We start from the raw sequence: 26,291 nt of genomic DNA, 5'->3' as shown, positions 1-26,291 counted from the left end.
CCAGAATGCATACCGTGATAGATATCCTAATACTACTATTACATGGTTTCTCAGTTTTCTATTTGAATTTGAAGAATTCTTTTATTTTTTCCTTTTGTGTATTTGTCTTAGTAATATGAAATGGAAAATGAGAAATAAGATTAGAAAAGCAGTAATGGTTTCTTTCTGTTGCTTAATAATGTTTTTATTGTAAAATCTTGCATTTTCTTAATCCATTTTTTTCTCAAAACTTTCTTATTATGTCTGTAGTCTACACTTTTTTTTTCCATTTTATATCCCTTAATTCAGTTAAGGCTAAATATTCCACTTCCTAATTTATGTTGGAGAAAAACATATAAATTAGCAGGTGTTTGCACTATTTTGTTTTCTGATAGAACATGAAGCTGCCTAGTGACCGGTGAAGCAGTTAGCAGGCAGCATCTTGGCAGAGGGAAGACTAGGGATAGAAGCCAACCAAGAATGGAATCCAAATAGCAAAGTATTCATGGGCTTTTCTGCTGTACATCTTAGTCTTAAGATAACAAAAAATGTTCTTCATAAGCCTTCCCTCCCCTACCAGAGTGATTTTGTCAGCTTCAGAAACTTCATTTAAACACCTGGAAGAGAAACTTGATAATTTGCATATAGTTCCGCTTTGTTGAGCAGAGTGCCTGGTGAGCTATTCCACTTGGGCAGGGATGTAACTTAGTTAAAGAAGTGTTCTCTGATCTTCTGAAATGAAAGTTCAAAGGTGCATGGAATCAATTGCTATGAAAATCCTTTGGCTTTGCCCTTCCAATGGCCAGGATATGGAACGTTTCTTTTCTTATTTTTATTTTTTTAAAGCTTTAGATTTTTTTTCTTTTTCAATAAAAGCCCTCAAAGTGGGTAGAAGATATTTGCCAATGAAATGCATATCCAGTATTTTCATCCTTCCCCAAATATCGTGGGAAATGCAATGCCAAGCCAAGACCATAGCTTATTCATACCAGTGTCCTTTGCTCAGAGAAGTCACAAACTGAATATTTGTTTGGCTTTACTAATATTGCTGTTTTGCTTGATTTTATAGAAATGTTTTAATTGAAGTATGAGATACATACAGAAATATGCATATGTTTTAAGCATACAGCTCAATGAATTTTGCAAAGGTAAACACACCCATATAATCAGAACCCAGAACAAGAAACAGAAAATTACCAGAATCTGAAAGGATCCCTATGCCCTTTCCAATCTCTAATTACCTTTCAAAGCTGAGATTTCTGATTTCTAAGACCATAGATTAGTTTAGCCTGAGTTTGAATTTTATATAGATGGAATCAAATAACAGGTACTCTTTTGTGTCTCATGTTTTTTGTTCCATATTTCATAATGTTGCATGTAGTTGTATTTTGTTCATTCCCATTACTTGAGTTGTTGCCAGTTTGGGGCTACTTAGAAGAGTGCATCTATGAACACTTTTACACATTTCTTTTAAAGAACATATGAATATACTTGCATATGTGTTTTGTCTCCTGGGAGTGGAGTAGCTGGGTGATGAGGTGTATATATGCTCAGTTTTATAGGTAAAGTTTTCAAAGTAGTTGTACCAATGGCTTCACTAAAATTTAATGTAAAGATAAATATTTTAATTTTATTCTTTAGCTTCCTGTGACATTGTCATACACTAGTTTCTTTAAACTCTCTGTATTATATATATTTGCCACAAAACTGATTTCTTGGAGTAATTATATATACAGTTTCTTAACCCTTCTGGCCTTAACTTCCTATTATTTATTTCTCACTCATTTGTCCATTTGTTTCTTCAAAGAATGTGTTAAGCTCATAATATGTGCCATGTACTAATAGATAATGAGAATATAAAATAATTAAACTATAATGCTTGCATTCAAGGGAATTATAATGAAGTGGAGGAGACAGCAATATGAACAGATATATTTTTAATTTATTTCACTCAAATCTAAAAAGCTACTTCCTCCATCTATTGTTTCTAGATTTAGTAAAGAATTCCATTAACAACTTGTCAAATTCATTCATGATTTCTGGATTTTTTAAAATCATGTGTCTTCCAATATAAACTTTTTTTTTCAAAGTGAACAGATCCCATATTTTTAACATCTTGGTGCAGGAGTCATTCTGTCTTTTCAAATTGCTTTAAAAAGCTACTGTAATTTTTTTTCTTAAAGTATGATGACTATAATTATCCACAGTAATTCAGGTTTTAAGCTTTATGTGTTTTTGTGTTTTTGTTTGTTTTCCTTTTCTCCCCTTCCCTCTCCTCTCCTCCCCTCCCTCCCTCCCTTCTTTCTTTTCCTTTTCTTTCTTTCTTTCTTTCTTTCTTTCTTTCTTTCTTTCTTTCTTTCTTTCTTTCTTTCTTTCTTTCTTTCTTTCTTTCTTTCTTTCTCTTTCATTATTTTCTGGTATCTTTCTTGGTGATTTGCAATATATATTTGGCCTTTTGGGCTAGCACATATAATTACCAGCTTTACTTTCTCAGGAAACAATTTATGATCACTCCCAGGTTCTCCTTATTGTAACATTAATCCTGGGCAAAGACCCTATAACCTTTGCACTCATGGCTTTACCTCCCAATTATGATCTGGTGATTCATAGGTCTCTATTTCTAGCCCAGACTCTCAGAATTCTAGATCCATGTATAGTATATTTTCATTTGGATATTATTCTGGCATCTCATATTTGGCAGATGATGAAATGTACTTCACCTCTATTTTCCAAACATATTATTTATTCTGTGTTCCCCTATCTTGGTAAATGCATCACACTGTGTATACAACTGCTGTAAATTTTTCTAGACACTTCTAAATATCTCCTCTCTACTTCCCCATATAAATATCACAAATCTTACCATTTTTACCTTCTAAATATTTTTGGATCCATTCTACTACAGACTAGAAATAGTATTCAGTGTTCAGGCACTCGTTGTCTCTTGCCTGGATTATTGTTTAGTTTCCTGACTGCAATTACATTTTCTCTAATCATCTAAAAGGTCACTGCTAGAGTAATCTTTGAAAATACACACCTGAGCTGCTTACTCTTGCAGTTCTTTCGCATGGCGTGTGAGGTATCAGCCACTCACCTTTCTAGCTGGATTCATCACCATTCCTGCTCAGGTTTCCTGTACTTGTCATGCCACCTGCATGGCCTGCATGCTCCTTGCTCTCTCACTTGTCAGGCCTTTGCACATGCTGTTTTCTTTGCTTATTGTTCTGTTCTGCACAAGGATAACTTCTACTCACTGTTTAAGAGTTACCTTTGATAAATTTTCTTCAATCCCCTCAAGCCAAGGGACTTTCCTCTATTATATGAATAATTCTGTAGCTCTCATATAAATTTGTCTCCCCTTCTGATCTAGAAGTTCTTTATCTTTGTATTCTTAGCAGCGCACTGTCTGATACATAGAAGGGCTCAACAGTATTTATTGAATGAATGGTTGAATTAATTAACTGATAGCTTAGAGTCTCCATTTTTTATACTTTGTGATCTTTAAAATCCCTAAATATATTTTGTTCTCTTGCCAGGGTTAAAACTCATATGTTGCCTCTCTACCCACTTGCACAGACTTGTAAGGTCTTTTTTAATCCCATCTGTGTGTTTCTGCATCAGCTGGAAGCATTTAATGTCTCCTAAACTTGGAAATCTCATGTGAGCTTTTTCTTCTGGAGCATTTAAAAAAAGATATTAAAAAAGTATCAATTCCTAGGAAGATGAATTCTTTATATTTCTCTGTCCAGAGAAATCCCTAATTGACCCTACCATTTAATTCCTATTTTGACCTGATTTGAAATTTTAGGATAAATGAACAGCTTAATGAACCTCTGAACCCATGATGTCATCAGTTAACACAAAACAACCACAATCACCACCAGAACTTTTCATTTAGAAGGATGGCATTCATTAGTCCTCCTTTTATCTGTGTGCCTGTTGACTATATTAAATTTATCCTTTGGGATGTCCTTTAGGAGAAATGATCTTGCCTTCTCAATTTCCTTTACTTAAACTCTGTAATGTGCCTTTCTTAGCTCCACTTGCTCCCATAATATAATATTTTTGTTATGTTCACTGAACCTGTCCTTTTTCACAGATTTATTGGCTTGGTATTTGGGGGATCAGTGCTCATTAAGGACCTGGTAATTAATTGCCTTGGGCATAGTTAATAAAGCATAGGCTCAAAATCCAAAATATATTAGAATTTTTTAAATTCCAAAGTTCCTATAGCATTAAAGTTACCACAGTTAATAGTGAGCTATACATAGCCATCATCAGAGTAAAAGAAATAATATTGTGAACTTTATCTTTCTCTGTAGTGATGTATGTTCACCTTTCAGAAACTACCCACATATCGATCTTGCCATTCTAAATAGAGCAGTATAATGCATAGGTCACTTCAGAGGGAATTATGTAGTTAGTTTTAATTATACTCTAATATGCAGAGGATTTTCTTCAGCTCCTGCTGAATGTTTATACTTTTTATTGTTATACCTCTGAACAGTGCACATTCTATCTAAACAGTAAATTACTTATCCTCCAGGTCACACTGACATAAATGTAAGTAGTGTTATTAAATTGTGGGAAATAAGAAAATCATTCACAGCATCACAGGACAAAACCAGTACCCCAGGTTTAATAAGTTTTATTGAGAAGATTATTTTTGGAATATTTTCAAAAGAATAATTCTGTACTCATTTCATAATTTTCTACTGCTATTCAACTCTATTCCATTTCTCTTTTTAAAAAAAAAAAACTACATTCCATTTCTGATGTGCTAGTTACTCAATCCCATAAGAGGGTTGGCAGAAGTATCATTACTCCATTTTTACAGATGGAAAAACAGATACTGAAAAAGTAGAAGACTTACCCAGATCACAGTGCTCATGACAGAGCTGGAACTAGAACCTACACCGGAAATACAAGGGGGAAATCGTAGCAAGCCGAGAAAACTACACAGTGTCTTGTGTTGGGTAATTAGTGAGTATGAACAGTGAGTTAGTTGACAGCTACTTCTAACTGTCCTCCCTACATCTTGTAAAGAAGTTAATCTCCCCTAAAGCCTTTATGAAGTCACAGATAGCCTTTATTTTCAGAAAGGAAGGAACTAAAAATATAGTAGCACAGCCATTTATTAATCTCAGACAACATTATCCTGAGGTAGCAGAGTCTTGTGAAAAAAGCATGGGATTTGTAATCAGAAGACTTTGGTTTGGATCTCAGTTGTTTTACACTTAATCTCTTTACACTAAATACGTATTTAGTTAAAATGGGGTTAATAACACCAGCCTTACTGACTCAAAGAGTGTTGTGATGATCAATAAGATACTATCTAGAAGTACTTTATAAACTGTGCCATTATATAAGTCCTCGTCCTTGTATAGTAACGAATAAAGGAAATCCTTCCAGTGTAGGAAAGAGTATGATATAGTTGTTAGGATCATGGCTTAGCAGTCACGCTGCCTTGGGTTACAATACAAGAAAAGCCACATTCTAGCTCTGTAACTTGGCTCAGGAACTTAGTCTTTCTTGGTCTTCTTACCTTTAAAATGGGAGATAATATCTATCATGAGGTTTTATAAAGATTATATAAGTTATTGTATATGGAATGCATAAGCTATTGTTAAGGTCTCTTGAATTAATTTTCTTTAAAAAAATTTTTTAATGTTTTTCTTAGAGAGAGAGAGACAGCGAGAGAGAGAGAGACAGCGAGAGAGAGAGAGAGACAGCGAGAGAGAGAGACAGCGCAAGCATGAACAAGGAAAGGCAGAGAGAGGGAGACAGAATCTGAAGCAGGCTCCAGGCTCCAAGCTGTCAGCACAGAGCCCAAAGCGGGGCTTGAACTTGAGGTTGAACTCGAGGGGCTTGATCACGAGGTCATGACCTGAGCTGAAGTTGGATACTTAACCAACTGAGCCACCCAGGCGCCCCTGAATTAGTTTTCTTTAAAATGAATGTTTTTGTTTTTCCATTCACTTTATTAATGAATGATAGAGCAAACAAAATATTATTTGATGAATACAACATACACATACTTAACTTTCATATTAAGGTCAGTTAAGGCTGAGAGAAAAGCTGGCCCTGGAAGAGAAGAGGAAGGCAGGGCAACTACTAGTCCCAAGTTAAGAGCCATAAGCTCCCTAGTTCAGAACACAGACTTTGTGTTCAAATCCCAATCCTGTCATTTATCCCTAATAACTTCTTGTCCCCTACCTGTAATGGTGAGAGTGACCAACATATATTGAGACTTACTAGGTGCTGGGTCTTTATTCCAAGCACGTTATTTTTTATTTAGTTAGTTTTTAAATTTTATTTTATTTTTTTAATTTAAATTTTAGTTAGTTAACATACATGCAATATTGGTTTCAGGAGTAGAATTCAGTGATTTGTCACTTACATACAACACCCAGTGCTCATCACAAGTGCCCTCCTGACTACCCATCTCCAGTCTAGCCCATTTCCCACCCATCTCCCTCCATCAACCCTCAGTTTTTCTCTATAGTTAAGAGTCTCTTGTGGTTTGTTTCCCTCTCTTCTCTTTTTCCCCTTGCCTTTCCCTATTTTCACCTGTTTTGTTTCTTAAATTCCACATATTAGTGAAATCATATGGTATTAGTCATTCTCTGATTGATTTATTTCCCTTAGCATAATACGATCTAGCTCCATCCACGTCATTGCAAATGGAAAGATTTCATTCTTTTTGATGGCTGAGTAGTCGATGAACATTTGGGCTCTTTCCATAGTTTGGCTATTGTTGATAATGCTGCTATATATAAACATGGCATACAAAACTGAACTTTTAGTTTATATTAATGATTTTAGATTTCCAGAAAAGTTGTAAAGATAGTACAGAGAATTATCCTCTGCCTTTCTCCTGGTTTCCTCTGTTGTTAATATCTTACATTTGCCACTTATGAACAAACAAACATTGACGCATTACTGTCACCTAAACTACAGGTTTTATTTGAACTTCACAAATTTTTCCATGAATGTCTTCTTTCTGTTCCAGGATCCAATCCAGGGTATCGTATTGCATTTAGTTGTTATGCATGTCTCCCCTGTATACTTTGGTCTGTGACAGTTTATCAGTACCATCCTTTTTATGACCTTAACAGTCTTGAGGAATATTGCTCAGGTACCATATAGGACGTTCCCCAATCTGGTTTTCTTTATTGTTTTTCTCATGATTAGGCTGGAGTTGTGGACTTTGGGAGAGAATACCAGTGAGGTGAAGTGCTGTTCTTGTCACAGTATGTCAAGGGGTACATGATACTCATGTGATATTACTGATGATGTTAACCTTTATCACTTGGCTAATGTAGTGTTTGCCAGGTTTTTTCATGGTATTTTGACTAGTTTTGATCAGCTATCACTTATATTGGACTTTCTTTTCCCTGTCTTCCCACTGTTTGGAATGCTTTTCATTTATATTTACTTCAAATGTCATTTTCAGAAATATCTTCTCTGACCACTCAAGCTAAAGAAGTCTCTATGACATTTCACTTTTGTATTTTCTTCATCGCATTTATCATTGCCTGAAATTGTCTCGCGCAATTGTTAACCTTGTTTATTGTTTGTTGATTGTCTCCTACCCCCTCAAACATGAACATAAGCTTCAGGAGAACAAGATCCTTGTAGGACTATTCACCTCTGTACACTTGACATCTAGCACAAGGGCTAGCATATACTAAGTGCTCAGTAACTATTTTTTGAATAAATGTCAAAGAAAAAAGATCAAGGATTAAATTATTTATAAGTATTTCTGAAAAAGAATGAAAAATAGCTGAATGGTATGAGGTTCAATTTAATATTCTTAACTGAATCAGTTTAGTTTTAATGAAAAGGTTAAATGCAATCATAAGCATCTATGGAAATAGGTAATCAACATCCTTGTAATTCAGGCTCTCTTATAATGCACTTAATAATGTGAATGCCAGAGTATTTTTCTGACTTATAAGCAAGATATGACTGACAAATGTAAGATCTGCTTAGTTATTATACATCTGCACCATTTGTGACCTTTATTTGCTAATTGGCTCAGTTTTCCTATTGTAGAATTTTTAACAGAATCTGAAGGAGTGTAGAAATAATTGATGCTCTGGATTTTAACTTATACCTGACTTCTTAGCATCTATTATCTTTTCATTTATATTGACAGATAAATGGAACATTTTTATATAAATCTTTCTTTTATAACCCATTGTAAAGAAACTTCGTATGTGTTTCTTTAGGACTTAAAATCTCCAAATCAGAGGGATGAAATCGCAGGGGCCCGGGCCTCACTGAAGGAGAACTCCCCGCTCTTGCATTCAATTTGTTCAGCTTGTTTGGAACATTCTGATGTTGCTTCCCTTAAAGCCAGCAAGGACACAGTTTGTGAAGAAATTCACAATGCCCTCAATGTAATTTCAAATGCTTCACAAGGCATCCAGAATACGATTGCCCCACCGGAATCTAAGGCAGCCACCCTGGGAAGTGCCCTTGATGAGCTTGAGGTAAGTGGAGAGAAAGGTAAAATGTGATTTGATGTACCCCAATATGAAAATAAACAGATGGGTTTTCAGACCTGTGTTGGAGTTTAGACTATGAGTAAATAAAAATCCAGTTACTTAATCAGTCTCTATCGTTGCCTTGGATCTTCCAATGAATTGATTGGCAGGAAAATATTCTATCTGTAGACTTCTGATTCCTTTATATTTCTTCCAAGGAAGTCAATGAATTTAAAGTGAGATTGTTGATTATATTGAAATGATGATTTTAGTTTACATGGATCAATTTATGAAATGTAGGATTTACTCATTCCACAAATACTTATTACTGGCACTTTCTTTGTGCTTGGGATATAATAGAGCACTCCCCTCATGAAGCTTACGTTTTAACAGATAAATATAAGCAAAAAACAAAAACAATGAACATTGTGGATAAGTAAATAGAATGTTACATTGAGAAAGTGAGATGACTTGAAGGCTTGAAGGAGATTAGATAATTCGGCAGATGGATATCTAAAACTAAGGTTTAAAAGCATATCCCCATTGTTTAAGGACAGCACAGACATCAGGGTGCCTAAGTGGAAAGTAAGGGGATGAGTCAGAGCTGAACTGAGAAGATCCAATGGGGCCAGGTTATAGAGAACTGTGTGGGTTGTTGGGGGTTCTGGCTTTTACTTCAAGTTAAATGGGAGCCATTGTAAGGTTTTAAGCAGAGGTATGACACTGGAATCTAAGAAGGACTACACTGGCTACCTGAAGAACATAGACTGAGGGGGGAACCAAAGAAGAAGCTGAAAAACCAGGCAGAAAACTATTATAGAAATACGGGTTCCATCCTTATGTTTACGTACACCAACTCACTCCACCTCACAGTTTAGTTTGGACCAAGGTGGCCTCAGTGATTATTAAAGCTAAATTTTGTAAATGAAGCCAACTAGATTTGACAGAACTAGTGTGGGATGTGAGAGAAAGGGAGGAGCTATGGCTGATCTTTCAGGCTGGATCTTCTCAATGCACACACTGAACAGAGTTTGGGATACAGGTGTTTTTAGGAATTAACATGTGTGAAGGGAAGAGGGAGGGAGCAAATTGAGCAGAGGAAGAATTCTACCTGTGGGCCAGACCCACAAAGTGTAGACCACTCAGTAGAGAGCTCGAGAGGAAGGGTTACCCTTTAGTGTACCTTCTCAGGCAGACATAGCCAGGCTTTTTTTTTTTTTTTTTGCCTCCATCAGGTGATAGATGCAGGTCACCCTGTCTTGGGAAGGGTATGACGTCCAGGCACAGGGAAGAGGGAGCAGGCAGACCCTGTGGGAACTGACAGCTGGGGGCCATCTGCTGGCCTTACTCCCAACAGCCCACAACTCAGCAATAAGTCCCACACAGAAGAGAGATGTGAACAGTACACCTCCCTGTCTACCACAAATAATCTTAAGGTTTTGTGTCTTTGTTGTTTTTTTTTTGTTTTGTTTTTCTTCTTCAGCAGCTTGATAGATGAAGTTTTCATCAACCATGATGAGGAACACTGGGTGAAGCCAGTTTTGAGAGGAAGATCAGAAACTCAGTTTTCAACAGGTTTAGCTTGAGATATTTATCAGACATTCGAGTGTGATGTCAAAGATCATTAACTATGCAAGTCAGACACACAGTTGCTTGATGAAAAGCAACATAGTGTAGTGCCTAAAAATAACAGTTTTAGAACCCAAATGCCAGGGCCTCTCTCTCAGCTGTGGACTTGTTGCCCATGTGACCTTAGGAAAGATACTTAAAAAAAATTTTTTTTTAAATGTTTAGTTATTTTTGAGAGAGAGAGAGAGAGAGAGGGAGAGGGAGAGAGAGGCAGACTGAAAATGGGGGAGGGGCAGAGAGAGAGGGAGACAGAGTCAGAAGCAGGATCCAGGCTCTGAGCTGTCAGCCCAGAGCCGGACTCCGAGCTCCTACCCACAATATGTGAGGTCATGACCTGAGCCAAAGTCGGATGCTTAACTGACTGAGCCACCTAAGCGTTCCATGAACTTTGGAAAGTTACTTAATTCTCAGTTTTCTCATCTCTAAAGTGGATTAACAATAAGGCCTACATCGTAGTTTTGTCAGAATCAGTGAATCAACAATACATGTAAAATGCTTAGAGGAGTGACAGGTACATAATAAGTGCTCACTAAATATTAACTCTCATTATCATTAGTGGAGATGACTATTTGAAGGCAAAATTTTCCACAATGAAATCAATGCAATTAAAATTACTAAAGTCTTACTGGTAATTTAAAATATAAACTAAATACATATAATTCCTATTATTGTTCTTAACATTATTTCTTTCATGACAAACTTATGAAAATATAATTTATTTAAATTTAGAGTAACCTTTATTCTTTTCCTTTAGTTACTTGTCTTTAAACAGATGTCTTCATTTCTAATCTGAAATTATTAAATTCCTCATTATTGGCATCCATGCAAAAATTTATTATTAAGTTCATAATAATTAGCATCTATGTGAAAATTCTAGAAACTAAGTAAAATAGAAAATTAGTGGTGACTCTTTAACAGTACCCATCATCTAATTGTTTTCCATCTAATTGTTAATAAACTTGTCTATTAGATGCATGTGTTCTCTTCATAGTAAGATTGAAAACTCCTTGTTTTCAAGGGAAAGATTGTCTTTCTTACTAATTTTATACCAGTGATGCTGGAGAATGTTAGGTCCCCCATACATTAATATGTAACATTATTTCATAGCTAAACAGTTAACATAAATGTATTACTTAATTATTACAGTGTCACTATAAGATAAATCCTTAATTTTTGTTTCACAGAAAATAAAACTGAGACTTAAGGAAGTTATATAACTCGCTCAAATCAGAAGGCTAGTGAGTGGTAGTGTCTAGAATGTGATCTAGTCTTTCTGATTCCAGAAGGTATTTAAGTTCCGTGTTGTATTGAATTCTCACAGATACAACTTAACATCCTTAATTTATGCTAAGATTCTTAATCTGTACGAACCATCAGAGAAATTATAAATGTAACCAAGTCCAAAAGATGGAATACTTTTTTAGTGAAAAGGACTTTGTGCCTGAGTAATTTAAATAGAACTACTCTGTATTTGGAGCGTAGCTGGTATGGTGACCTAAAGTGGACTGATAGGACTGTATATCATATTTTTCACAGAACTAAAAACAGAATTATGTCAAGGGATAAGATACCCAGTTTATCCTGGATACTTATTCTATATTCTTAGGATTATAGAAGAAGATGGAATATTTCCAAATTGTTCTTTCTTTTGTGACTTCTCCTTTTTCTATTTAGTTCAAAGTGTGAAAGTGGCTGCTACAGATAATATATGGCAATAATTAGAAGGAGAAAGTGTGTGTGTGTGTGGGGGGGGTGTAACTTTGATGGGAGTGGGAATAGGTATAGTGATGGAGTGTTCCCTTTCTCAAGATGAGTGGTGGACTCATTTCTGAATGAGGCAGGAGAAAGATATTTCCCAGAAATCCTAATGCTGTCTTAACAACCTTTGAAATCAGTCCCAGTTACAGCTAGGGATGTACAAACCAGTACAAAATGCCTGAGTTTGCATATATCTATATCTATATCTATATCTATATCTATATCTATATCTATCTATATCTATATTATATATCTGTTACAAATAGCTGCAGAGTCTCTCTGAACCAGAATTTATTGAGCATTTAGCTTTCTAAAATGGTTTTGTAAATTAAATGGTTGCATTTTTCTTCATTTACATGAAGCTGTATTGGTAAAAGATCCAAAATAACCTTTGCTCTATCTTGCTTCTGCAAATATAATACTATGAAATAAACTGATGTAGTAAATACTCTGTTGGGAGTAAGTCTCATTAAATGTTTATAGTGTGGAAATGTATCAGAGTGCTTATTCAACAACTACGATGCTGAAGCTTTGTTAAATCTTTCATTCTGGTTCATGGCTGGTTGTAGATATTAAACCTGAGATTTGTTGCTAGAGGAGAAAATAGAAGTTGAATTAGAACACTGTACAGGCTAAACTGATTAATATATTGGAGAGCCTGATGTGAATTATAAGACCGTTCTTTTTGCATTTGTGACTGAATAGGAGTTGAAAAGTGTCAAATTATAGATTGACAGAATTTTAAAAATACCTTTAAATGAGAAACTTTGCCAGTGAAAATTGCTTTGCAACTCCAAGTCCATTAAGACGTATTTTCTCTTTTTAAAAATTAAAAAAAAATTAAGTAAAAAAACGTTTTAATATATATTTTTAAGCTTATTTATTTCTTTTGAGAGAGAGAAAGAGCACAAGTGGGGTCAGGGCAGAGAGAGATGGAGAGAGAATTCCAAGTATAATCTGTGCTATTAGCAAATAGTCCCATGTGGGGCTTGAACTCACAAACCGTGAGATCATGACCTGAGCAGGTATCAAGAGTCAGACCCTTAACCAACTGAGCCACTCAGGTGCCCCAAGACATATTTTCTCTTATGCAGTGGGAAAAAGTGGCGGTTGTAATCATGGCTGTAAGAATTATCCAGAACTTCTTGTGTTAAAGATGATAATAACAAAAGAGTTTTGTAGTATTTTCTCAATTTCAAACAACTGTCATATTTATTTTCTTATTTTTAATATATTCATTCCTATATCATCATTCATATATTTCTTTATTCACTGTTGTATTCCCAACACCTAGAACAATGTCCTATACATAGTAAGTGCTAAGTGAATATCACTGAACTGAAAGTAGGAAGGAAGAAAGGAGGGAAGGAAGGAAAGAAAGCATATAGGAATGCTGTATGTCATTTTGTGATTTGCAGGGAAGAACATGTTTTCCTTACTCCTTTTTTTTCCTCTTCTTTCTCCAAATGATAGCATATGTACTTGGAGTATGTTGCTGTACTTAATTTTTAATTGGGACATGGATTTAGTGAGGGTAACTACCAGAAATATATCTAAGTGATAGGCTGCTTAGATTTTTTTTCTGTGATAAGAGAAAAAGTTATCTACTTTTAGTAGCTATTTAGGCTATTATCTAGCTTTAGTTTAGGTTCCCTGCCACTGCCAAGAGGCACTTGCCTGCTGCCTTTTACCAAGAGTAATTAATTTTGAAGAATGTGTTTACCTGAGGGAGAAAACAGCCTCTGGCAATCAGATTAGCATTTAGGAACTAAAGAAAAATGGGCATCACTGGTGTCTAGAAGCCCTTTGATATGATTTTATTTTATTTTTTTTTAAGTTTAGTTTCTAGAAATATAAACTGAAAGAACTAAAAGTGATAGATAAAATATTTTTAAATACATGGGTAATCTGATAGGTAAATTGGGGAAATTCATTGAGGCACGCCAGATACAAAAAGCCAGACATCCAGACTAGCAAACCAGCAATAGCACTGTGCTGATACTGAGGATTTCTTTTCCATTATGGCCTGTAGCTTGGATTTTGAAAGACCATGAACTGAGGACAAAGGACAAAGCCTTTATCTTGCCATCTGGAAAGTCACATGAATCCCTTGAGTGAAGCGGAGAATCCTTAAATTTCACTACCTTTTTAGATGAATAAGAAAAACATGAGCTCATACAGTAGGAGATAGTAGGAAGACGTGACTGGCTTAACTTTGACTCTGGGTAGCTCAGAAAAAATACTATAAAATACCTTGGAAAGTTTTTAACCGTAAGTCTGTCCTTATCTGGATTTTGGGTCAGAATTCATGTTGTCTGTATAGCCTCTAAAACCCAAGCTGAAAATTTAATTTAAATTGTCCTGTCTTGGCAATACCTCCACGTACTTGCCAGAAGTAAACTCAAGTTCTCTGTGTACTTTATACATAGTCCACAAAAAATTTTCATAAAGGTCTAAGGAAAGTGAATTGTCACAAGATACACAAATAAGCAAGACACATGAATGAGACTTTGCAGAAAGCAAACTGCAGAATTAGAACTTAAGACACTGCAGATATTGAAATTATGATAGTGAATATAAAGTAGTATACTTAATATACATTATTCACTCATTTATTTACTAAAGTATGAGGAGTATGGTGAGGGAACAAAAGACTGTCAAAATTGGCCAGGCAGAACTGTCTAAAATGAGAAACATAATCGTGAAAATTCAATGGTTAGGCAAGACAGGAGATTGGATAGAGAATTAATGATCTGAAAGATATATTTGAAGTTCTTTATAATGTACCATGGAGACACAAAAATAAAAATACTTTTTAAAAAGCAGTTAAGATACATGGAGGATGTGTGACAGTTTTAAAATATTCTAATATAAGATCCAGAAGAGAGAAAGTATAAAAATGATACTAAGAATTTCCTAGGATTGATGAAAGATACCAACCTTCATAGCTAAGAATCCCAATAATTCTCAAGAAACATGTATAAAAAGAAATTCACGTTTACACATACTGTAGTGAAGCTGAAGAACACCAAAAACAAAAAGAATATTTTTTAAAAAGGGAGAGCTCTGTTCTCAGCAAGAAGGCAGAATAGAAGGCTCCTGACTTTCCCTCTATCTGTGAACACACTGAATAAACAACTACACATGTATCAGTTACCTCTGAGAGAAATCCAGAAACTAGTTGAGAGATTCCTGCACTTTGAGCAATTGAGAAAATACCCACATCAAGACAGGTAGGAAAAGCTGAGATATACTTTCACCATAAACTCCACCTCAAGCAAATTACCATATAAATGAGATGAAGCCTCCATTTCCCAGCTTCTCCTTGAAGAGCAAAGCTTTTGTTTTTAATTGTTGAAGTATATTTGACATACAATATCCTATTAGTTTCAGGTGCACAACATATTGATTCTATACATTACTCAGTGCTCATCATGATAAGTGTTGTCACTGTCACCATACAATGTTACTACAGTATTATTGACTATATTCCCTATGCTGTACTTTTTATCTCTATGACTTATTGTTTTATAAATAAAAGTTTGTACCGCTTAGACCTCTTCATCTATTTTGCTCATCTCCTCACTCATCTCACCTCTGGCAACAACTAGTTCTCTGTATTTAAAATATGGGTTGTTTTGTTTTGCTTGTTTGTTTGCTTTTGTAGATTCCACATTACAGTGAAATCATGTGGCATTTATCTTTCCTGTTTGACTCATTTCACTTAGCTTAATACCCTCTAAGTCCATTTATGTTGTTGCAAATGGCAATATTTCATCCATTTTTATGGCTATGTACTATTTCATTGTAGATATATACCACTCCTTCTTTATCTGTTCATTTATTGATGGACACTTGGGTTGTTTCCATATCTTAGCTATTATAAATAATGCTGCAATAAATATAGGGGTACATTTATATTTTTGGATTAGTGTTTTTATTTTTTTGAGGGTAAATACCCAGTAGTGAAATTACTGGGCTGTATGGTAGCTATAATTTTAATTTTTGAGGAAACTCCATATTGTTTTCCACAATGGTTGCATCAATTTATTTTTCTACCAACAGGGCATGGAGGACTCCTTTTTCTCTGTGTTCTTGCCAACAGTTTTTTTTTTTTAACGTTTATTTATTTATTTTGAGAGAGAGAGAGAGAGCATGAGCGGGAAAGGGGCAGAGAGAGAAGGAGACAGGATCCCAAGCTAGCTCCATGCTGTCAGCACAGGGCTGGTCACAGGACTCGATCTCACAAACTGTGAGATCATGACCTAAGCCGAAATCAGGAGTTGGATGCTTAACTGACTGAGCCACCAAGGAACCCCAACACTTGTTGTTTATTATCTTTGTGATACTAGCCATTGTGACTGGTGTGAGGTAATAACTCGTTATGGTTTTTATTTGCATTTCCCTGGTAATTAGGGATGTTGAGCACCTTTTCAAGTGTTCAGTTGGTCATCCCTATGTCTTCATTGGAAAAATGTCTATTCAGGTCCTCTGCCTGTTTTTAATTGGATTTTTTTTGGTGTTGAGTTGTATAAGTTTTTCATATACTTTGGATGTTAGCCCCTTATCAGACATATCATTTGCAAATATGTTCTGCCATCCAGTAGGGTGCCTTTTTGTTTTGTTGATGGTTTACTTTGCTGTGAAAAAGCATTTTATTTTGGTGTAGTCCCAATAGTTGATATTTGCCTTTGTTTCCCTTGCCTGAGGAGACATATCCATAAATATGTTGTTAAGGGTGATGTCCAGGAGATTACTGCTTATGTTTTCTTTGAGAAGTTTTATGGTTTTAGTATCCCATTTAATTCTTTAATACATTTTGAGTTTGTGTATGGTATGAGAAAGTGGTCCAGTGTCATTCTTTTGCATGTAGCTGTTCAGTTTTGCCAGCGCCATTTATTGAAGGGATTGTTTCTACCTCATTGTACATTCTTGCCTCCTTTGTCACATTAATTGGCCATATAGATTAGGATTCATTTCTGGGATCTTTATATCATTCTCATAGTCTATGTGTCTATTTTTGTGCTGGTACCATACTGTTTTTATTAGTGTAGCTCTGTAGTATATTTTTGACATTTGGGATTGTGATACCTCCAGCTTTGTTCTTTCTCAAGATTGCTTTGGTTATTTGAGGTCTTTTGCGGTTCTCTACAAATATTTGTTCTGGATCTGTGAAAGATGCTATTGGTGTTTTGATAGGGATTGAACTGAATCTGTAGATTGCTTGGGTAGCAGATACATTTTAAAAATATTAATTCTTGCAACCCATGAACATGGAATATGTTTTCATTTTTTTTGTGTCATCTTCAATTTCTTTCATTAATGTCATCTAGTTTTCAGAGTATAGCTCTTTTTCACCTTGGTTAAATTTAGTCTTAGGTATTTTATTCTTTTTGGTGCATTTGTAAGTGGGATTGTTTTCTTAATTTCTTTTTCTGCTGCTTTGTTGTTAGTATGTAGAAATGCAACAGATTTCTGTACATTACTTTTTTACCCTGTAACTTTACTAAATTCATAGTTTATTGATGGAGTCTTTAGAGTTTTCTATATATAGTATCATGTTATCTGAAATAATACCAGTTTTACTTCTTCCTTGCCAATTTGGATGTCTTTTATTATTTCCTTTTTCTTATTTATGTGGTTAGGACTGCCAGTACTTTAATGGATACAAGTGGTGAGAGTGGTCATCCTTGTCTTTTTCCTGATCTTAGAGGAAGTTTTCACTTTTTTCCCATTGAGTGTGATATTAGTTGTGGGTTTTTCATTTATGGTCTCTATTATGTTGAGGTATGTTTCTTCTAAACCCACTGTGTTGACAATTTTTATCATAAATGGGTGTTGTATTTTGTCAAATGCCTTTTCTGTATCTATTGAAATGATCGTATGGTTTTTATCCTTCCTCTTGTTAATATTATGTATCACAGTGATTGATTTGTGAATATTGAACCACCTTTGCATCCCTGGAATCAATCTCATGTGGTCCTGGTAAATGATCTTTTTAATGTGCTATTGAATCCAGTTTATTAATATCTTGTTGAGGATTTTTGCATCTATGTTTATCAAGATTTTTTTTTATACTGTCTTTTTGTTTTTTGTAGTATCTTTTTTGTAGTTTTCTTTTTTCGTAGTATCTTTGTCTGGTTTTGGTGTCAAGATAAAGCTGGTTTTGTAGAATGAATTTAAAGTTTTTCTTCCTCTTCTCTATTTTGGAATAGTTTGAGCAGAATAGGTATTGATTCTTATTTAAATATTTGATGGAGTTCACTTATGAAGGCATCTGGTCCTGAATATTTGTTTGTTAGGAGTCTTTTGATTATTGATTCAATTTCATTACTATTAATTGATCTGTTCAAGTTTCTATTTTCTGTATTTTGTTTTGGAAGATTGTATGTTTCAAGGAATGTATTCATTTCTTCTATGTGGTCCAATATGTTAGCATTTAATTTTTCATAATATTCTCTTATAATTCTTTGTAGATATGTAACATCAGTTGTTATTTCTCCTCCTTCATTTATAATTTTATTTGATTCCTCCCTCTTCTTGTTGAGTTTGACTAAAGGTTTATTTATTTTTCAAAGAAACAACTCTTGGTTTTATTGATCCTTTCTGTTGTTTTTGTAGTCCGTAGTCCACTTATTTCCATTCTAATCTTTATTATTTCCTTTCTTTTGCTAGCTTTGGGCTCTGTTAGTCTTTTTTTAGTTCCTTTAGAGGTAAAGTTAGGTTTTTTTATTTGAGATTTTGCTTGTTTCTAGGGTAAGCTTGTATCATTAAAATTCCCTGTTAGAACTGCTTTTGTTGTGTGCCAAAGGTTTTAGATCATTGTGTTTTACTTTCCATTTGTCTCCATGTATTTTTTGGTTTCCTCTTTTATTTTTTCACTAACCCATAGGTTATTTAGTAGCTACCATTGCTGTTTGGCCTCCACATGTTTGTTTTTTCCTGCATTTTTTTCTTGCAAACGATTTGTTTTCTTTTTAAAATAATTAACATACAGTTTAATATCAGTTTCAGGTGTACAATATAGCAATTGAACAGTTTCCATACAACACCTAATGCTCATCAACAGCAAGTGCCCTTTTTAAGTCCCATCACCTATTTAACCCATCCTCCCATCCACCTCCCCTCTGGTAACCATCAGTTTGTTTTTTTGTAGTTAAGAGTCTGTTTCTTTGTTTGCCTTTCTCTCTTTTTTCATTTTTTTGTTTTGTTTCTTTTTTATTAAATGTTTACTTACTTACGAGAGAAAGAATGCACAAATGGAAGGGGAAGAGAGAGAAAGAGAGAGAGAATCTCTAGGAGGCTCCGCATTCAGCCCAGAGCTTGATATGGGGATTAATTCCTTGATGACTCTGCTGCTTCATTATTGGTATATAGAAATGGAACTGATTTCTGTATGTTGATTTTATGTCTTGAAACTTTGCTGAATTCATGTATCAGTTTGAGCAGTTTTTTGTGGAGTCTTTCAGGTTTTCCATGTAGAGTATCATGTTGTCTGTGAAGAGTGAAAGTTGGACTTCTTTGCCAGTTTGGATATCATTTCTTTTTGCTGTCTGATTCTTGAGGCCAGGGCTTCCAGTACTATGTTGATCATCAGTGGTGAGCGTGGACTTCCCTGTTGTGTTCCTGACCCTAGGTGAAAGATCTCAGTTTTTCCCCATTGAGGATGATATTATCTGTGAGTCTTTTGTATATGGCCTTTATGATGTTGAGGTATGTTCCTTTTATCCCTCCTTTCTTGAGTGTTTTTATCAAGAAAGGATGCTCTGTATTTGTCAAATGCTTTTTATGTCCATACATACACCCTTACTTTTTGGGAGATTTTTACTGTTTCAATTTCTTTACTGGTTATGGGTCTGTTCAAGTTTTTTATTTCTTCCTGTTTCAGTTTTGGTAGTTTGTGTGTTCCTTGTAATTTATCCATTTCTTCCAAATTGCCCAATTTGTTGACATATAATTGCTCATAATATTCTCTTATTATTGTTTGTATTTCTTTGGTTTGTTTGTGATCTCTTTCATTCATGATTTCACCTATTTGGGTTTTTTTCTTTTTCTTTTTGATAAATCTGTCTATAGGTTTATCAATTTTGTTAATTCTTTAAAAGAGCCAGCTCCTAGTTTCATTGATCTATTCTACTGTTTTTTTATTTTTAGATCATTGATTACTTCTCTAATCTTTATTATTTCCCTTCTTCTGCTGTTTTGGGGCTTCATTTGCTGTGTTTTTTTCCAACTCCATGAAATGGCTCCCTACACTCATGGCACCGTGGCTTTTCTCTCCCCCAGTTCACCTCTCTGTATTACATACTTGCCAAGATCTCTTACTCAAATTATGCAGATTGTTGCATTAATCCTCAGATCAGTTTCCTAGGTATTCAAAATTGTTTGAGGTTGATCTAGCTTTGTTTCAGGGATGAGACAAGCTCAGAGTCCCCATACTACTACTCCACCACCTTAACTCCTCCTAAACCAACTAAAGAAGTCTTAATAACTATAAGAAGATTGAAATCATATGAAGCATCTTTTACATCTTCAGTGGTATGAAACTAGAAATCATTAACAGCTGGAAAGTGGGGAAAATTCACAAATATGTGAAAACTAAACAATATAGTTATGAACAACCATTGAGTAAAAAAGGAAATCAAAAGATTTAAAAATATCTTGTAGCAAATGAAAATGAAAATACAGCTTATTAAAAATGGGATGCAGCAAAAGCTGTGCTAAGAGGGTAGCTTATAGTGATAAATGCTTACATTAAGAAAAAAGATAAAGAGGGGCGCCTGGGTGGCTCAGTCGGTTGAGCGTCCGACTTCGCTCGGGTCACGATCTCACTGTCCGTGAGTTCGAGCCCCGCATCAGGCTCTGTGCTGACAGCTCAGAGCCTGGAGCCTGCTTCTGATTCTGTGTCTCCCTCTCTCTCTGGCCCTCCCGCCGTTCATGCTCTGTCTCTCTCTGTCTCAAAAATAAATAAAAAAATGTTAAAAAAAAAAAAAAAAAAAAGAAAAAAGATAAAGAAAGAATGGATTTGCCTTTACACCTTAAGGAGCTAGGAAAAGAAGAGCAAAATATGCCCAAAATTAGCAGAAGAAAGGACGTAACAAAGATCTGGGCATAAATAAATGAAACAGGAATCAGAAGAACCATAGAAAAAAATTAGTGAAACTAAGAACTTTTTTTAAAAAAAGATAAATAATATAAATATATACAAGCATTCAGCTAGATTAAGGGAGAAAACTGAAATAAAATCATAAAGAGGAAACATTACAACTGGTATCACATAAGTACTAAGAATTATAAGAAACAATGAGCGATTATATGTCAACAAATTAGATAACCTAGAAGAAAGGGATGAATTTTTAAAATCTTATAATCTGACAAGATTGAGTCAAGAAGAAACAAAATATGAATAGACTAATAACAAATAACAAAGTTGAAACAGTAATCAAGAACCTCTTTACTAAAAAAAGCCCAGGACTAGATGGCTTCACAGGTGAATTCTATCAAACATTCAAAGAAGAAATTATACCAGCTACTCTTAAACTTTTCCAAAACATAGAACACTTTTTTGGAAGACAGAACACTTGCAAGCTCATTCTATGAGGCCAGCATCATCCCAATACCAAATACAAAGACACCATAAAAAAGTATAGGCCAACATCCCTAATGAACATAGATGCACAATATTCAAGAAAATACTAGTAAACTGAATTCAACAGTCTTTAAAAGCATTTTACATAATGACCAAGTGGGATTTATTTCTGGGATGAAAGGATGGTATAGCATACACATATCATCAATGTGATGTGTCACATTAACATAATGAAAGATAAAATCTGCATGAGCATCTTAATAGGTGCAGAAAAAGTATTTGACAAATTTCATCATGTGTTCATGATAAAAACACTCAACAAATTAGGTACAGAAGGAACTTTTTCAACAATAAAGTCTACATATGTAAAGGCCATATATGAAAGCTTACGTGTAACGTTATAATCAATGAGGAAAAACTTAAGTCTTTTCCTCTAAGATCCAGTACAAAGAAAGGATGCCTGTTGTTACTACTTCCATTCAAGATAGTACTTGTAGTTCCAGCCAGAGCAAATAGACAAGAAAAAACATAAAGGCATCCAAATCGGAAAAGAAGAAGTAAAACTATCTCAGTTTGCAGATTAAATAATCATATGTATAGAAAACCCTAAAGATTCAACAACAACAACAACAACAACAACAACAACAACAACAGAAAACCCTGTTAGAAACAATAAACAAATTCCTGCAGGATACAAAATCACATACAAAAATCAGTTGTATTTCTATACGCTAATAATGAGCTATCTGAAAACAGTTTAAGAAAACAATCCCATTTACAATAGCAACAAAAAAATTAAATACTTATGAATAAACTTAACCAAAGAGGTAAAAGACTTACACTTTGGAAAGAATAAAACATTGATGAAGAAAATTAAAGAAGATACAGAAATTGTGAAACATCTCATTTTTATGGACTGGAAGACTCAATATTGTTAAAATGTCTATACTACTCAAAGTAATCTACAGGGTTCAGTTCCAACCCTATGAAAATCCCAATGGCATTCTTTACATAAATAGAAAACAATCATAAAATTCATATAGATCCACAAAGAAACCAAATAGCCAAAGCAATATGGAGAAAGCTAGAGACATTATACTTCGTGATTCCAAAAGATATTATAGAGCTAAAGTAATTAAAACAGTATGATACTTACATAAAAACACATATGTAGATAATTGGACAAGAATAGATAGCCCAGAGGTAAATTCAAACACTTATGGTCAACTAATCCCCAACAAAGGTACTAAGACTACAGAATGGGGAAAAGGATAATCTCTTCAACAATGATGTTAAAGTGAGTAATGCAGAAGACAATAATGTCCGGTAGCTGATTTCTCAAATATAGATGATATAAAACAGTGGATTCACCCTTTTAAGTCTCAGGATTTAAGCTTGAATGCAGTACACAATGCAACTATATTTCAAGAACAATGATAAAGACATTTTTACACAACTGGAAACTTGTGTAGTTTGTCAAAAACTTCACTTAAGAAATTGCTGAAGAGGGGCGCCTGGGTGGCGCAGTCGGTTAAGCGTCCGACTTCAGCCAGGTCACGATCTCGCGGTCCGTGAGTTCGAGCCCCGCGTCAGGCTCTGGGCTGATGGCTCGGAGCCTGGAGCCTGTTTCCGATTCTGTGTCTCCCTCTCTCTCTGCCCCTCCCCCGTTCATGCTCTGTCTCTCTCTGTCCCAAAAATAAATAAAAAACGTTGAAAAAAAAAATTAAAAAAAAAAAAAAAAAAAAAAAAAAAGAAATTGCTGAAGAAAGAGAAAAAGGGACCAATATAAGAATTTGTAAGGAGAAAAAATGGTAAATATATGGGTTTACTTATCAAATACTAACTTTTTTAAAGGATTAATAATTATGTGTACTTAGTATAATTAAAAATATGGAAGTAATGTGCCTGGAAGTAATAGCACATAGTTAAGATTGGAATAAGCTAAATGTTCTAGGATCTTAGAATTTTTTTTTGGAAGAAAGATGAAGGTATTGATTTGCTTTGGATAGTCCAAGTAAGTATGTTAAAATATCTAGAGTAACTACTAAAAATGTATAAGAGACAGTATAATTTGAAAATAGGAAGAAGGAAAAATAGGATGAGAAAATACGAAACTCAGGCTATCCAAAAGAATAAAAAAATGGAGGGAAAAAAAACTAGAAAAAATGGGAAAAATAAATATAGAAAATATAATAAAATGAATCCAAATATTTCTGTAATCATAATAAATGTATATTAAAAGCTACACTTTTTAAATGTTTATTTATTTTTGAGAGAGAGAATGTGTGTTCACGTGAGCTGGGGACGGGAAGAGAGAAAGGGGAATAGAGGATCTGAAGCAGGCTCTGTGATGACAGCAGACAGCTCAATGCAGGGCTCAAACTCACAAACCCTGAAATTGTGACCTGACCCAAGGTCAGACACTTAACCAACTGAGCCACCCAGACACCCTGAAAACTACACTCTTAAAAGCACTAATACTGAGAACTTAGAATAGAAACCAAAATCTAGCTATATGCTGTTTATAAGAAACTCACCTAAAGCATCAAAACAGGAAAAGTTTGAATGTCAAAGGATGAAAGAAAATGTATAAGAAATTCTAACCAAAGAATGCTGGTGTAGTATATTAATATTTGCCAGAATAAATTACTAATGATGGTTACTGTCTAGTGGCAAAAGTTTAAATGGATCAGGAAGTTGTAGCACATATTTTTCAAGGACACATGGAAGATGAACAAAAATTGACCATGAGATTTTCAAAGTAGTATCTGTAGGCCACTACAAGATACTTATATGTATATAATAAGTGAAGTTTCCCCACCATTTGGAATCTTTTTTGAAAAGCAAATTTGTATAACTAATAGGTTAAAGCATAAATTATAATTGAAAGTAAAAAGTAGTTGTAACTGAGAACTAATGAAAATAAGCAAGAAAATTTGAGGAATATAACTAATGTAAGTAAAGGGAAATTTATCACCTAAAATACTTAGGAAAGAAGAAAAGCTGAAAATTAATAGAAACTATTCATATTTATATTGTACATTGCCTAGCACAGTGCCAGGTACATATTGTTTCTATTTAGAGTTTGAAAGAGAACAATATAAGAAACCTAGAAGGAATAAAAATAATAAGATATGAGTAGAAATTAATTAAATCACAAATATATAGTGAAGATCAACAAAGACAAAAGTGTGTTTTGAAAAGACTAATAAAATTGTCAAACTGGTGATGCAATAGATTAGAAAGAATGAGAGCAAAGAGAAACCAGCATCCAAGAATGACAAAGGTAGCATAACAATGGAGAATATTATTAAATATTCCAAATACTTTAATATTGAGAGAATATTATGAACAAATTTATACTGATAAAAATTAAAAATTGGAAATATTCCTATTAAAATATAACTTACCAAAACTGACTCAGAAATAGACAACATGTATTAAAGAATTAAATTGAATTAGTAGTTAACAGTTTTTACACAAAGAAAACACTAGGCCCTGATACATTGACAGAGAAGTATCACAAACCCTTCTGGGGATATATCCGTGTATCCTTATGTAACTTCCTGAGAACAGCAAAAGAACTATCAGCTTTTCAATTCATTACATAAAACTGATGACACCAATACCAACAGGCCAATTAAAGATGGGAATTCACATGCCAATCTAAGGACACAGAAATCTTAAAATATGAGCAAACTGTTTAGCAATAAAATAATTCATTATGACAGTTGAATTTATCCTAGGAAAGTGATGTTAGTTCAACATTAGAATATCTATTGATGTTCTTTTTAAAAAACGTTTACTTATTGGGGCGCCTGGGTGGCTCAGTTGGTTGAGCGGCCGACTTGGGCTCAGGTCATGATCTCGCGGTCCGTGAGTTCAAGCCCCACATCGGGCTATGTGCTGACAGCTCAGAGCCTGGAGCCTGTTTCAGACTCTGTGTCTCCCTCTCTCTGCCCCTCCCCCGTTCATGCTCTGTCTCTCTCTGTCTCAAAAATAAATAAACGTTAAAAAAAATTTTTAAAAAAACCTGTTTACTTATTTTTGAGAGAGAAAGAGAGAGAGAGAGAGAGGGAGAGACAAAGCATGAGCAGGGGAGGGGCAGAGAGAAAGGGAGACATAGATCTGAAGCAGGCTCCAGGCTCTGAGTTGTCAGTACAGAGCCCAACACAGGGCTCGAACTGACAAACTGTGGGATCATTACCTGAGCTGATGTCAGACACTTAACCGGTTAACTGAACCACTCAGGTGCCTCTCTATTGATGTTATTTACCACAGAGAAAAACATATATTTTAATCTCAGGGGACACAGAAAACATTAGAAAAATTGAATGTAGTTTAAAACTTCTAGCAAGCTAGGAACAGTACTGAATTTTTTTAACTTGCTAAAGGATTTCCATACAATTCTACAATAAACCTCACACTTAAATTTCAGGTATTATAACATTCCCCTTAAAATTAGGAATGAGACCTAATAATGAATGAAAATGAATAAATTATGGCAATACACATTAAAATGAATGAATAACAAAACATAAAGCTTTTACAAAAAAGCAAGCAATATAAGATTCCATACATTTTAAAAATTTATATAAAGGTTGAAACTTGCAATACTAAACCATATATATATATATATATGTGTGTGTATATATATATACATATATATACACACACATATATATATATATATATATATAAAACACCATATATATACATAGATATATACATATATATGTATATATATGTATATACATACACATATGGGTTTTTTTAATATACACACATATATATGTATACACATGTATATACATATATGGGTTTTTTTTAGTGGTACAAATGTA

The 26,291-nt window shown here is 34.4% G+C and overlaps 1 protein-coding gene across 3 annotated transcripts in view; it reads left to right on the top strand.

The window, feature by feature from the left end:
• CTNNA3 (catenin alpha 3) overlaps positions 1-26,291 on the top strand; it is a 1,807,132-nt gene that overhangs the window by 491,198 nt on the left and 1,289,643 nt on the right. For all 3 annotated transcript variants that reach the window (XM_058696469.1, XM_058696467.1, XM_058696468.1), the window contains one exon: positions 8,214-8,477. In XM_058696469.1, the coding sequence (XP_058552452.1) occupies positions 8,214-8,477 (264 nt within the window). The remainder of the gene's footprint in view (positions 1-8,213; positions 8,478-26,291) is intronic.

Source organism: Neofelis nebulosa, chromosome 13 (assembly GCF_028018385.1).
Source record: "Neofelis nebulosa isolate mNeoNeb1 chromosome 13, mNeoNeb1.pri, whole genome shotgun sequence".
Classification (NCBI taxonomy): domain Eukaryota; kingdom Metazoa; phylum Chordata; class Mammalia; order Carnivora; family Felidae; genus Neofelis; species Neofelis nebulosa.
This window is presented reverse-complemented; position numbering and strand designations above follow the sequence as displayed.